We start from the raw sequence: 13,257 nt of genomic DNA, 5'->3' as shown, positions 1-13,257 counted from the left end.
CTCAGGCCCAGAACTGGCACTCCACCATATCCAGCTGCTCCACAAACACCACCAACAACCTTGACTTGTTTCTTTCCATGTCCCATAGGAATCTAGCCTCCAAGGAATTTTCATGTTCCCTCTGGGTCCACAAATACTGCTGTAAGGTCACAGTGTCTCAGGGTGAGGGCAGCCCCTTCAGTGACATCAGGGAATCGGCACTCACGCCGGATTAGTTTATCAGGCGTTCTGGCTTGCAGCTGAGCAAGAAATAGCCCAAGCCTCCTGGATGAGGGCTGAGCAAGTACACAGTCTATAGCTCCGGCCTTCAGGGTGAGGGTGAGGGCTGAGCCAAACAGTCCATAGCTCCGGCCTCCTGTCCTAAAGGCTAGTGCTCACCCCGCCCCAAGTGCAGGGCCAGGGGTCAGAGGACCCAGATCCATGCTGCTCCACACTGGGTCCCAGTCCAGGGCCCTATAAACAACAGATGACCCTGTCATGGGGTTGTCAGGGAAATGTAGGTTCTCTTCCTCACCTCCCGCCAACACAACAGGACCAATGTCTCATTTCCCTGGACTATATCCTACTGGCATCTGCTGGGGCTGCTGCACAGCCAGCATGGCTTGGTTCCCAGTCTCCTTGCCAGGTGGCCTATTCTGTACTCCCTCTTTGGGTTTCCAGTCTCCCAGGCAGCAGTTAGCCTTCTCTCCATGCTGGCTTGGGAGAGTTGTCACCCTCCACAGCCAGTCGTGGGATCTGCTGGTGGTTCTGCTCCCGGGGAAGGACGTCTGGCTCCTTCCCTGGTCCAGCAGGGCCCTGCTGTTATACTTCCTTCCTGCAAGGGAGATGGGACAGGGTTAGCTGAGCCCAACAAGTTAACCCCCTCTGCACTGGAATGAGGCCACTCCACCTCATTACAACTGCAGGATCTGGTGCCCCGTACTTGCAATGCTCATGACAACAGTGCAGAGCAGTGCAGACTCCATGCTGGAGGGATGCACAGGTTTGTGGGACTGTGAAAAGAAGGTGTGAAATATTATGGGCTGCAGATAAAATTATGGGATGGAGAATACCATATTATGGGAAGTTGACCCCATGCGCCCAGGCACCCCTGCACGACTTGTTTCGGCCCATCAGGCATTGCAAGAACTTCCCAAAAGATCCTGAGCTGAAGGTAATGAGTTGCACAGTGGGATACCTACCCATGGCGCACTGCATTCTGCACTGATGCAAGAGGACGCACACAGCCAACACAAGGAGCCACGTATGCACACACACAAGCAATTTAACAACAATGGCGGCAGTGTGCCGACTTAACTTAGGTCAACATAATTTTGTAGTGTAGACATGGCTTGTGTCTCAGAGAAATACTTAAACTCCTCTCACACCCTGGTTGGAGCTAATAAGATCCACCTCCCAGCATGAGATAGCAGTAGTTACTCTGCATTTTTATGCAGGATTCTAGCACCCGAGCAAGGATGGCTATACAAAGAGGCCCATCATTCTTAGTCAGGGTACTAGAAACTGCCACCCATTTACAGAAGAATGTTGAAAAAACTAGAAGGTAATCAAAAAGAGCCACAAGAATGAGGTCTGGAAAACCTTCCTTACAGTGAAAGACTTAAGGAGCATTGTCTACTTCGGAAAGTTAGGAAATGACCATACCATGATCAATACACATCTACAAAGGGAGCATACATCTGATAAAGAGATCTTTTATGCCATCAGACAAAGGCATAAACAATATCTAATGACTGAAAGTTGAAACTAGAACTGGAGATAACATGCACAATGTTCTCCATCACCTGGAACCTTTAGTTCAAAATTAGTTGTCTCTCTAAAATACATACACTAGTCCTATCAGAAGTTATGGGCTTAATGTGGGAATTACTGGGTAAAATGCCTTGGCCTGTGTTATGCAGGACAGACTAGAAAAACACAATAGTTCTTTCTGGCCTTTGAAATGAAGGTTGGTCTACACCCATTCACTGTCAGAGCTGCCATTCTGGAATATCACACAAACCTTCCTTTACTCCAGGTTCTCTCTCTAGCAGTTAATGTTCCATTGCTTATCACACTCATCAGTCACTAGTTTAACAACATATCCAGGCTACAAGGTGTAAGGAACAGAGTTACAGAGAGAATAAGACCTGTACTGAAGACTTAATATAGACCCAGTTCTTTCTGGCTACTCACCATTCAGCACTGGAAGACAGAAGTCACCATTGCTAATGTGAGGCCCATGCTTCCCATAAAGGAAGCCTCTCCCAGAAAGTGCAGTCCCTTCCTTTCACATGAAGCAGGGTTGAAAAGTGAGTGCTCACAGAGGATGCTGAGGTGATTAAATAGTAAGCCGAGTTCTTAGTTATCAGCTGAGATGCACTTAGGCTTATCTTAGTCCTTTGTAATGTTATTCCAACAACACTGATTGGGGGGCCGAGGGGGTGAAATGCTGTGGGACAGGTCCAGGCCTTGTGTCCAGAAAGGTTTTCTCATGATGTGTGGCAGACTGCTGTGTGTGTGTGTGCGTGTGTGTGTTGGGGTGAAGGGGGAGTGGTGCACTGACACTGCTGCTGTGGGGTTAATTCCTTTCTCCAATAAGTATTTGTTTTTAAACCAAATATCACCAACAGCTGTCCCGTGAGCAGAAGCCCCCGGTTCAGTCATACTTTATTCTGTGGCAGGAAGATGCAATGCCAACAACGCTCAGAGCTGTTGCATAAGATGGTAGATGTTCTCCTGTCCAGGAGGAAATACTCCTGACAGGAGAAATCTCTTCCATTAAAGAGTCTGGTTATTTCACATTAAGGCCTTGGCTACACTGGTGCTGTACAGCGCTGCAACTTGCTGCGCTCAGGGGTGTGAAAATGCCCCCCACCCCCACCCCCGAGCGCAGTGAGTGCAGCGCTGTAAAGGGCCAGTGTAATCAGTGCCTGCAGCACTGCACGCTCGCTCGCAGCGCTGCAAGCTACTCCCCTCAGAGAGGTGGAGTACTTACAGTGCTGCGAGAGAGCTCTCGCAGTGCTGGCGGCGCGACTACACTCGTGCTTCACAGCACTGCCACAGCAGCGCTGTGAATTGCCAAGTGTAGCCAAGGCCTAAGTTTTAATTTAACAAAACAATTACCCACTTTCTTCAGAGAAGGAGAACATGTTATAGGAATAAAGAATCTCTATAACCATTAACTTTGGCCCCAGTAAAGAAGAGGTCAGATTTATTTTCCATGAACTGTGCCTGCCAGACTGTTTTCCTTGTTCCATTCTACTGGTTTCCATCAGGTCACTCTTGCAATAATTCAACCAAAAAAAAAAAAATAAAAAAGAAAAGGTAATTGAAATGTCAATGTACAAATACAAGGGAGAAAAACATCAGACTTAGGGCTAAAATTCTGTCCTTAAACCATTCAATGTAGGTACTGCAGAAATAGAGTTCTAAGACTCCTGCAACAAGCAAGGAAAAATATGGCAGTTTTAAAGATAATTTATTCCTTTATATCCTGGCATAAGCCTGGCACAAACCCACTGAAGTCAACAGAGCTGCATAGAAGCGGGGTAATTCAAGACTGATACTTTGGGCCAATCTTTTCTCTGAACACCCTTGATTTTATGACTTTATGTCAGATCACTAATCTGCTAACAGTATTTTAACATAGTCTTTTGTGTTTTATTTATTTATTTGTTTGTTTTGATGGATGAGGGAAAAGGTCCAAGAATATTGCATCAGTGAAGCCGCTGCAGAGTATCTTGGGAATGTGTGTTATAGATACACACCCCCATATATAGAGTAAATATGGGCCCAAACCAGACAGGAAACAAGGGAAGAGTCTGAAAATTCCTCAGAAGGAGACAGATTGGGGGAAGCAAGAGGGAAGTGGAAAATAAAACAAAATTGACCTCAATACACAACAGAACCGCCAACGTTTCCTCCGTGAACAACAAACTGGGCCAGATTCTGCCTTTAGGGGTGTGTGTGCACATGCAGGCAGGTTTAATTCAGCATCCTTGGTGGGGCATCATAACTCATTATAGCTCTACATAGGGCCCGTTTGACTTCAGTGGGCTTTGGATCAAGCTCTTTTGAAAGCACTCCTCGGTGCTGTGTTGCAGCTGACAGGCTGCTCAGTGAAGTCTGTGTGCCTTTACACTATATAATCTCTGACAGTGCGATAGTTGCCCCATATCACCTGGAAAAGCAATTCCATTACACTTACAGCTGTGAATGACAGAGATGTGCAAAAGTACGTTTAGTTTGCTCTGATTTTAACATCTCATTTGTATATGAGTGGGGGGGATGGCACAGCTGCTACTGTCAAAGCAGTGCATGGGAGTACAATTTGGCCCCAAGCGTGAGAGAGAGTGAGAAAATGGCACAGAAATCTTCACACACTTTACACTTACTCTTGTATCCAAACTACCAGTGTGGAGTTGGTACCTGAATTAAGAAATGCTGGAACCTCTGGACAAGCGAACAATGCCCTAGGGCAAGGGCGGGCAAACTTTTTGGCCGGAGGGCCACATCAGGTTTTGTAAATTGTATGAAGGGCCGGTTAGGGGAGGGGGTTGTGGCCCCACCTCCTATCTGCCCCCTCCCCCCGACTCCTGCCCCATCCAACCCCCCCTTTCCCTGACGGCCCCCCCAGGACCCCAGCCCCATCCACACACCCCCATCCCTGTCCCCTGACTGCCCCCGGATCTCCGCCGCCCCATCCAACCCCTCCTCTCATTCCTGACTGCCCCCTGGGAACCCCTGCCCCATCCAACCCCCCTGCTCCCTGCCCCCTTACTGTGCTGCCTGGAGCACCGGTGGCTGGTGGCGCTACAGCCGCACCACCTGGCTGGAGCTGGGCCACGCTGCCGCCGCCACCACACAGCTCAGAGCACCGGGTCAGGCTGGGCTCTGCAGCTGCACTGCCCCAGGAGCTCACAGCCCCACCACCCAGAGCATTGCGCCGGCGGCGGAGCGAGCAAGCTGAGGCTGCTGGGGAGGAGGGAGGGGCCGGGGCGAGCCTCCCGGGCCTGGTGCTCGGGGGCCAGGCAGGATGGTCCTGCGGACCAGATGTGGCCCGCGGGCCATAGTTTGCCCTCCCCTGCCCTAGGGTCCAACAATGCAAGTGAAACCACAGGGGAAGTTGGTGTCAACTAACATAAAGCAGCGTGCCTGCTGTGGAAGGTGGTAGGTGGATATAGCAGTGATGAAACTTGTGATATGAGTTTTCTTAATTCAGTGGTCAATTTCTTAGTTCAGTGGTCCAACCAGTCAATTGCGATCGACTGGTTGATCCTGGAGACTCTCCCAGTCGATTGCAATCTCTGGTAGTGTAGCGGTGCTGCCGCTAAGGCAGGCTCCCTGCCTGCCCCAGCCCAACGCTGCTTCCGGAAGCAGCTAGCATGCCCCTGCAGCCCTGGGGGAGGAGAGAGGGCCAGGGGTCTCCGTGCGCTGCTCCTGCCTGCAAGCACCACCCCCGCAGCTCCCGTTGGCCAGAAACGGGGAATTGTGGCCAATGGGAGCTGCAGGGGCGGTGCCTGCAGAGAGGAGCAGTGCACAGAGCCATATGCCTCTCCCCCCAGGGGCTGCAGGGGCGCGCTCGCCCCTTCCAGGAGCGGTGTGGGGCTCGGGCAGGCAGGGACCCTGCTTTAGCCCCACTGCGCCGCCAACCGGGAGCCGCCTGAAATAAGTGCCGCCTGGCAGGACCCTGTACCCCAACCTCCTGCCCCCTCCCAGAGCCAGCACCCCATACCCCCTCCTACACCCCAACACTTTGCCCCAGCCTGGAGCCCCCTCCTGCACCCAAACTCCCTGCCCAGGCTCAGCCCAGAGCCCCCTCCCACATTGCAAACCCCTCGGCCCCAGCCCAGAGACTGCATCCCTTCCCGAACCCCACCCCCCTGCCCAAGTCCAGTGAAAAGAGAGAGAGCGGGGAAATGGAATTAGTGGAGCGGGACTTCAGGGAAGGGGCGGGACATCGGGGAAGGGGTGGGGTAGATCCTGGGTTGCCCTTAAATTCAAAAAGTGTTCTTGAGCATAAAAAAGTTGGAAACCACTGCCATGGTTGATAAGTTGCAGAATTCAGCCTCACATCTCCTCCCTCAGATGCACATTGCCCTCAGCCATGGGCATGTTCATACCAATTTCAGTTTGTTTTGTTCAGTTCTGTCTGGTTCTGTGGTTCATTTGTAGTTCCTCTGAACAAAACATTAAAAAAAAAACAATGAGAAAAAATGTTTTGCTTTCTGAAAATGCTGTGGGTGAGCACAACTAAAACGTCAACTGCCAGTTTGTTTTGCCATGACATGGTGTATGGCTAGACATAGGCTACAGCTGAGGCCAGCTTTGCTTCATTCTTGTTATTATTCAACTCTCTTTCGAGTTTTGCAAATGATTGGCAGGACACTACACTAGAAGGCTTTTGGGGCATTCTGGAGTAACAAATATTTCCTCTCCCCTTCCAGCGTCTGTCCTACAAACACACACACACAGGATGTGCCCACACTTGTATTCCTAAACAAAGGCACCAACTTTCTGCTTTCCCTGGAAGTGCTCCATGCCTGCCCCCACTCTGCCCCTCCCCCCAAGGCCCCACCCTCGCTCCGTCTCTTCCTGCCTCCCCCTGTCCCCTCCCCCGAGGCTCTGCCCCACCTCTTTCCGCTCCTGCTCTGCCCCCTCCCCCAAGCACACCCCGTCCTCACTCGGCCTCTTCTCACCCCTGCTCCTCCCTCCTCCTTCCAGCTGATTGGCAGCGGGCAGGAGGTGCTGGAGGGGAGAGGAAGGAGCTGATTGGTGGGGCCTGCCAAACAGCTGATCAGCGGGTGGTTTTTTTTCAGTGGGTGCTCCAGCTCTGGAGCATCTACGCAGTCGGTGCCTATGTTCCTAAATATTTCATAGTTCACTAAGTTTGATGGGATTGTTAATAATGACACCTTTCTGTCCAGTTCGTGCTGGTCAGGTCACATCACAAAAAAAAACATCTGTGATGGAATTCAAGGGCATTACCTGGTCTCCAGTAAACAAGGGGTTAAATCAAGCTCAGCTTTTCACACCTCATGAACAGGTGCTCAAGACTAGATTGCTGTCTGGGAGGCAAAGGGAGAGAATGCCTTTAGGAAGTCAGGGCTCCACACCTAGAGGCCATGGGACTGGGTTGAGCCCCAGGGTACAAAAGGGATTATACAAAAAGTGGAAACCTAGACATATTGCTAAGAAGGAGTACAAAAGAATATCACAAGCATGCAGGGACAAAAATCAAAAAGGCTAAGGCACAAAATGAGTTACACCTAGCAAGGGACATAAAGGAAAATAAGAGGAGGTTCTTTAAATACATTAGGCGTAAGAGAAATATGAAGGAAAGTTTAGGTCCTCTACCTAGTGGGGAAGGAGCACTAATAACTGATTACATCAAGAAGGCTGAGGTGTTTAAAGCCTATTTTGCTTCAGTGTTCACTAAAAAGATTAATGGTGAGCAGATACTCAGCAGAACCAATATTAACAAGGGGGAAGGAATGCAAATCAAAATAGGGAAGGAACAAATTAAAGAACATTTAGAAAAGGAAGATATATTCAAGTCAGCAAGACCTGATGAAATTCATTCTAGAGTGCTTAAGGAACTAACTGAAGCAATCTCAGAAGGGTTAGCAATTATCTTTGAGTACTCCTGAAGGCCCCAGAAGTCTGGAGAAGGGAAAATACAGTACATATCTTTAATAAGGCGAACAAAGAGTACCAAGGGAATTACAGACCAGTCAGCCTAATTTTGATACCTGGAAAGGTACTGGAAGAAATTAACAACATAGTCTGTTCATCTATGTAGTGGGGCCACAGTGGAAAAGTTTGTTAATGTACCCAGAGATGTGTGAGGGACCTGTCTCTGGAATCCTCCATAGTGATTTCTAGGAAACTTTCCTGTAGGTATTCTGCCAAAGGTTCCTTGGGAGAGCTATCTTGTTTCTGTCCCCACTGTAGAAATCTTTGCCGCGCCACCTGGCAATTATTTCTGCAGAGACTAGAGCAGCACACAAGTGAGTGGCATACAGAGCTGGTCTGAAGCCACACGTATGCAGGAGATGCATCCTTGCATCCTGCGTTACCCTTAGGAGTGAGATATCGGGTTCAATTACCCTAGCCTGTGGGAAAGTATACTGATATTCAGAATAGGCTCCCTAGCTGCTTATAGTAACCTGCTTTGCAACCCACCCTTTGTGCCCTCCTGCCCTTTCCCCCTTGTCCACCCCCCATTCCCTACCAACTCACCATAATTGGAACTCATGGTGACCTGTGTGCTAGCCAAAGGGCAATGAGAAAAAGGTGTGCGTAACTTTTGTGATTCTCAGCTGTGAGCGCCCTCACAATACTTTCTCTGTTCATTGTTTCTTTTCTTTGTGCAGATGTGCCCTTGAGAACACACTCCTCCACACTGGCAGAGTGCCTACATCAGATAAGGTGGCGACCCAGGAGGAGGACAGAGGGTCTGTTTTGCGAGGTGCTGCAGTCAAAAGATGCAGCAGAGAGCAAAACAAGAGCATGGCAGGAGACAATAATGAAAGACTGCAGCTGGATAGCCAAGAAAGGACATAGGGGCAGGAGCGGATGATAAAGCTCCTTGAGGACCAGAGATGTTGAAGTCCCTCATTGGCCTGTAATCCCAGCAAATCTGTGCCTAACTCCCCCTCCAGCCACTACAGAACTCCCCAAATACCCTCACCACATTCATTGTGTGTTCAGGATCCCTCACACTACGTGCACTCCACACCTGGGAACTGGTTTCCCAATGAAAGCTGGAGTTACACCCAGCTGTGAGAGCCCTAACCATGAGACAGTTCTTCTTTGTCATGTCTCCTGTTTGACCAAAAGTTTGGGTTTGATCCTGTTATTAAACTTGAGTCTTTGAAATTAAATGAGTCTTTATTTGTGAAATACATACATACATTGCTCAGTCCTAACACTGAAACACATTGGCTACAAATAAGACTATTTGCTCCTTGCAATTAATGCTCAAGAAGCAAGCACATCAGGGGTAATCCATGGTAGCAAGTAAACATTGCCTAGCTGAATGCATCACATAAAGACACATTACTAGGAATCACTGTCAAAATGCTCCTTCAAAGCCTCCCTGATTCGAATAGCCTCCCTCTGCACCCTTCTAATTGCCCTTGTACCTGGCTGCTGAAAATCAGCAGCCAGCCGATCAGTCTCAGCGTCCCACTCCTGGGGAAACTTTTCCTCCTTCGATTTGCAAATATTATGGAGCGTATAGCAGGCCGCTATGAGCCAGGGGAGCTAAGGATACATGGGGTCTCCAAGGATCACTATAGGCACTTGCATATCCCCCCTGGAATCTTCTGGTCTGGAAAGAAAGTCCCAGTGTGCAGCTTTCTATACAGTCCAGTATTCCGAAATATGTATGCGTCATGCACCTTTCCTGACCACCCTGCATCGATGTTAGCGAAATGTGCTTGGTGATCCACTAGAGCCTGCAAGACCATGGAGTAGTAGCCCTTTCGATTGATGTACTCCATCGTACCCCATTGCCTCAAAGTCAGCAATTATTTCTTGCGCATTACTAGAGTCACAGTCCTTCATAGCAGGAGGTGATTAATGGCCCTGCACATTTGCATCACTGCAACCCCCATGGTGGACTTTCCAACTCCAAACTGATTTGCGACTGACTGGTAGCAGTCAGGAGTTGCCAGGTTCCACACAGAGATCGCCTCTCACTTTTCCACAGTGAGGGCAGCTTTCATTGTGGTGTCCTTGGCCACAGTGTTGGGGAGAGCTCTGCACACAGTTCCAAGAAGGTGGCTTTGCACATCCGAAAGTTCTGCAGCCACTGCTCATCATCCCATATCTGAATCATGATCCAATCCCACCACTCAGTGCTTCTTTCCCAAGCTCAGTACCAACGGTCCACCGTGGCAAGCTGCTCCGTGAACGTCAGCAGCAATCTTGAATTATTCGTTTCCATGGTAGACAGCAGGGCAGTCATCACTGATTCACGCTCTGTTTCGCAGCTCATGAAATACTGCAAGACCAGCCATGTTGTGTTCATGACAGTGATCACCACAATGGTCAGTAGCTCATGATCCATGCTGTGAGGCAGAGATGGCAGGCGCACAGTTTACAAGGGCTGGTGAAAAACAGCGCAAAATGAAGTAGGAAGTAGAAAGCTCATGGAATGATGGGACGGAAAGAACTGCATCACAGGACAGCAAGCACGTCACCATGATGCACTGCGAACCATTCCCAAAGCTCTCAGTGCAGTGGCAGAGGGTGGTAAGTTGCACAATAGGATAGCTACCGACAATGCGATGCTCTCTCTATCAATGCAAGATCAATGACTGTGGATGCAACAATGTTATTAAAGCGACTTATGATAGTCGACAAAACTTAAGTTAAGGATTAGAATTCAAAATGATCATGACAAATTGTAAAATTGGGCTGAAATCAACAAGATGAAAGCCAATAAAGACAAGTGCAAAAGTACTGCACTTAGGAAGTAAAAATCAAATGCACGACTACAAAATGGGAAATAACTGGCTAGTAGTACTGCTGAAAAGGATCTGGGGATTATAGGCAATCACAAATTGAATATGAGTCAACAGTGCAATGCAGCTGCAAAACAGGCTAATATCATTCTCGGGCATATTATCAGGAGAGTCAAAGGTAAGACATAGGAGGTAATTGTCCCACTCTACTCAGCACTGGTGAGGCCTCAGCTGGAGTACAGTGTCCAACTCTGGGCATCACATTTTAGGAAAGATAAATTGGAGAGAGTCCAGGAAATTTGTTCTCTTAGTACCAGCTCTGTCACTTTTTGGAAAGTACATTGGAGTAGTTCCTCTAAACCAGTGTTTCTCAACCTTTTTGATACCAGGGTCCGGCTTGCTGCCTTCCTAACGGTGTCAGGGAGATCTCAGGGACCAGCGTCCGTCCATGGATCGCTGAGAAAAACATTACTCTAAACAATTACTGACTCCAAAGGTCTTTAGTTAGGAGTCTGGTCATTTTTTCCCAGCTTTTCCTGACCTTGAGACTTAATTAGAAGGACTGTACTCTATGACTGAATAGCATATTTGCATAAAGCAAATGAGAAAGAAGTCTGGACATAACTGGATTTGCTATAAATGTGAATGTTCATGCATGAACTGATAAGCACAAGGATAACACGGTCATACATTCCAACTTTCTGTATATATTAGTGCAAATCAAATGGCTCCAGGTGATTTCTGAAATGAACAAAATCCTGCTCTCAGTCTCGAACTGTTAATTGTTAACTACTCAGATAGGTTTACATTCCTCTTGCTTCACAATTTAATCTCTTATTGATTTCATAGGTCTAACACTCATGGAAAGAAAACAGACTAAGGAAGAAAAATAAATCTTTGTTTCATAACCTACTCTACTGTGTGTGCACATTCGAAAAAAGACCTGACAACAGACAAGTGATATCTAACATTACTTCTGCAATGCCCGGGCTGCTATTTTCATTAATGATGATTAAAGATTAGCAGAAAAAAATATTGTTTTGCATTTTGCCTCTTCAGATTAATTAGAATTGGAGAGATTTCCCACAGAATCCTGTGAATGAGAAGAGCTCTCTCCCCTGACTCTCAACACAACATTCCCAGGGTTAGTATCCAAACTACACCAAGCAACAATACAAACTTGGTTTAAGCTTTCTTATGCTCTTGACTTGTTCCTAGGGTTCCCCATATAACATCCTTCTGTCCCTGCCCGAGTTCCCTCTTACCACTCAGAGACAAACCCTTATATACTGTGGGCTTGGAGATACTGAGCCCTGGTTGGTCAGCCTCCCAGCATAAACCACCATGAGTCACCAGAACAGTCCTGCGTCTCCCTTCAGAGTCCTAAACACAGACATACTATCACTGCCTATAGGCCATACCCACATAATGACAGCAGACTCTACAAAACATCACACAGGTAAAGTCAAAGTGCACCTGGCTGCCAGGATGATGGTGTTTATGCTCTGACAAGAAAAGGGGCTACTGTGAGCAAAGACACTAAGCAGGTTGTGAGTATGGTCATTGTCCCATCTTCCCTGTGCATCTGCTAGTGTTAGGAGACCAGTGTTAGAGTGAATTCGTTCTGTGGCCTTTTGCAGCATGCAGTAATTACTGCTTCTGAGTTTGTTCCTCCAGCGCCTTGGAGGCATTCTGCATACCTCTGTCCTCTGCAGGCAGAATGCTGATTCCCATGCAAGCACTGCTCCTCTGTAGAGTACCACTGGCTCTCAAAGTCAGAGTCTAGCCCATAGCTTCCTTTCACACATCTTATTTTTGATGTGCAGATATAATTACAGTATATAGTATGGTATGTCATCAATTCAGCTTTAATTCAGCAGTGTGTCAGCCCTCAGTTCTGGCTACAGCTCCCAGTAATAAAGTAAAAGGTCCAGGCATACAGTCGAGTACATACATATTTTCTTTCATGAATTCAAAGGTGCAATATTAAAATGGGTTAAAGGCTGGGTAGCTTGCAATGTAAGAGCAGCCACGAGTAAGATTCTCCATCTCACTGCATACCCACAACAGTGATGCAAAGTCCCCTCACTGTGTCTATTGTTATTTCTGGAAATACTGCATGCACAGCAGATCAGTAAGTGAAAGGTAGGAGCTCCCAGAGAGGTACTGCAGGCAGCATGTAATTAATTTAGCTGCTTTAAAAGGAGACTCTCCGGTCAAATTTGGCCCATAATTTAGGTCTTATAAAACTAAAAATTTATTATACCTAGGAGCAATATCTGGAGAAGTCACTGCTGATCTAGTCTTTCTTCTGAGTATTTTCATTATCCTACTTCCAGGACCAACCAGAAAAAAATCCCTACAGGTAAGGAAGCACACTCCTCTTACTTAACTACTTGTTTGAAGAAGTTTGTCTTCTTACCAAGTGATCGTGATTTTGGAGACTCAGACAGCAGGACTGGAGACTGGTAGTAAACAACATGAACCCGTGAAACACCAAGTCCTGGGAAATATGCAGGTTTCTCCTGCTCCTATCTTCCTACTGAAGGGACTGTTCCTGTTAGTTATTTAAGGTCTTTAAAGGGTTCGACAGGGGGAACTTGTTCTCTTATTGATAGTGCTGATTACTGAATGACTCACCCTCATTCTGGAAAAGGTGAGTCAGAGAACTTGGCAACTAGTGGAATGCTTCTTATGGTAGTTTTCCCTGTTGTTGAGTATGACGTGTTCCTAGAGTGAGGGGCAGGGATGGGGAGCTTCCTTGGGCTTCAGCCTGAGAGGGCTTTGAGAGTTGCAGTGGATG

The 13,257-nt window shown here is 47.7% G+C and overlaps 1 protein-coding gene and 1 long non-coding RNA gene across 4 annotated transcripts in view; one reads left to right on the top strand and one right to left on the bottom strand.

Moving 5' to 3' along the window:
• The window catches only part of LOC128839228 (uncharacterized), a 37,037-nt gene extending 28,190 nt beyond the window's left edge, over positions 1 to 8,847 (top strand). For all 3 annotated transcript variants that reach the window (XM_054032024.1, XM_054032027.1, XM_054032026.1), the window contains one exon: positions 8,358 to 8,847. In XM_054032024.1, the coding sequence (XP_053887999.1) occupies positions 8,358 to 8,563 (206 nt within the window). In that variant the 3' untranslated portion in view covers positions 8,564 to 8,847. The remainder of the gene's footprint in view (positions 1 to 8,357) is intronic.
• Positions 1 to 12,962, bottom strand: part of LOC128839229 (uncharacterized) — a 34,392-nt gene extending 21,430 nt beyond the window's left edge. The window contains exon 1 of the long non-coding RNA XR_008445386.1: positions 12,877 to 12,962. This is a non-coding gene — a long non-coding RNA (uncharacterized LOC128839229). The remainder of the gene's footprint in view (positions 1 to 12,876) is intronic.
• Positions 12,963 to 13,257: the final 295 nt, after the last annotated feature.

Source organism: Malaclemys terrapin, chromosome 6 (genome assembly GCF_027887155.1).
Source record: "Malaclemys terrapin pileata isolate rMalTer1 chromosome 6, rMalTer1.hap1, whole genome shotgun sequence".
NCBI classification, from domain to species: domain Eukaryota; kingdom Metazoa; phylum Chordata; order Testudines; family Emydidae; genus Malaclemys; species Malaclemys terrapin.
The sequence above is the reverse complement of the archived record's forward strand: the minus strand, read 5'-3'. Positions and strand labels throughout refer to the sequence as shown.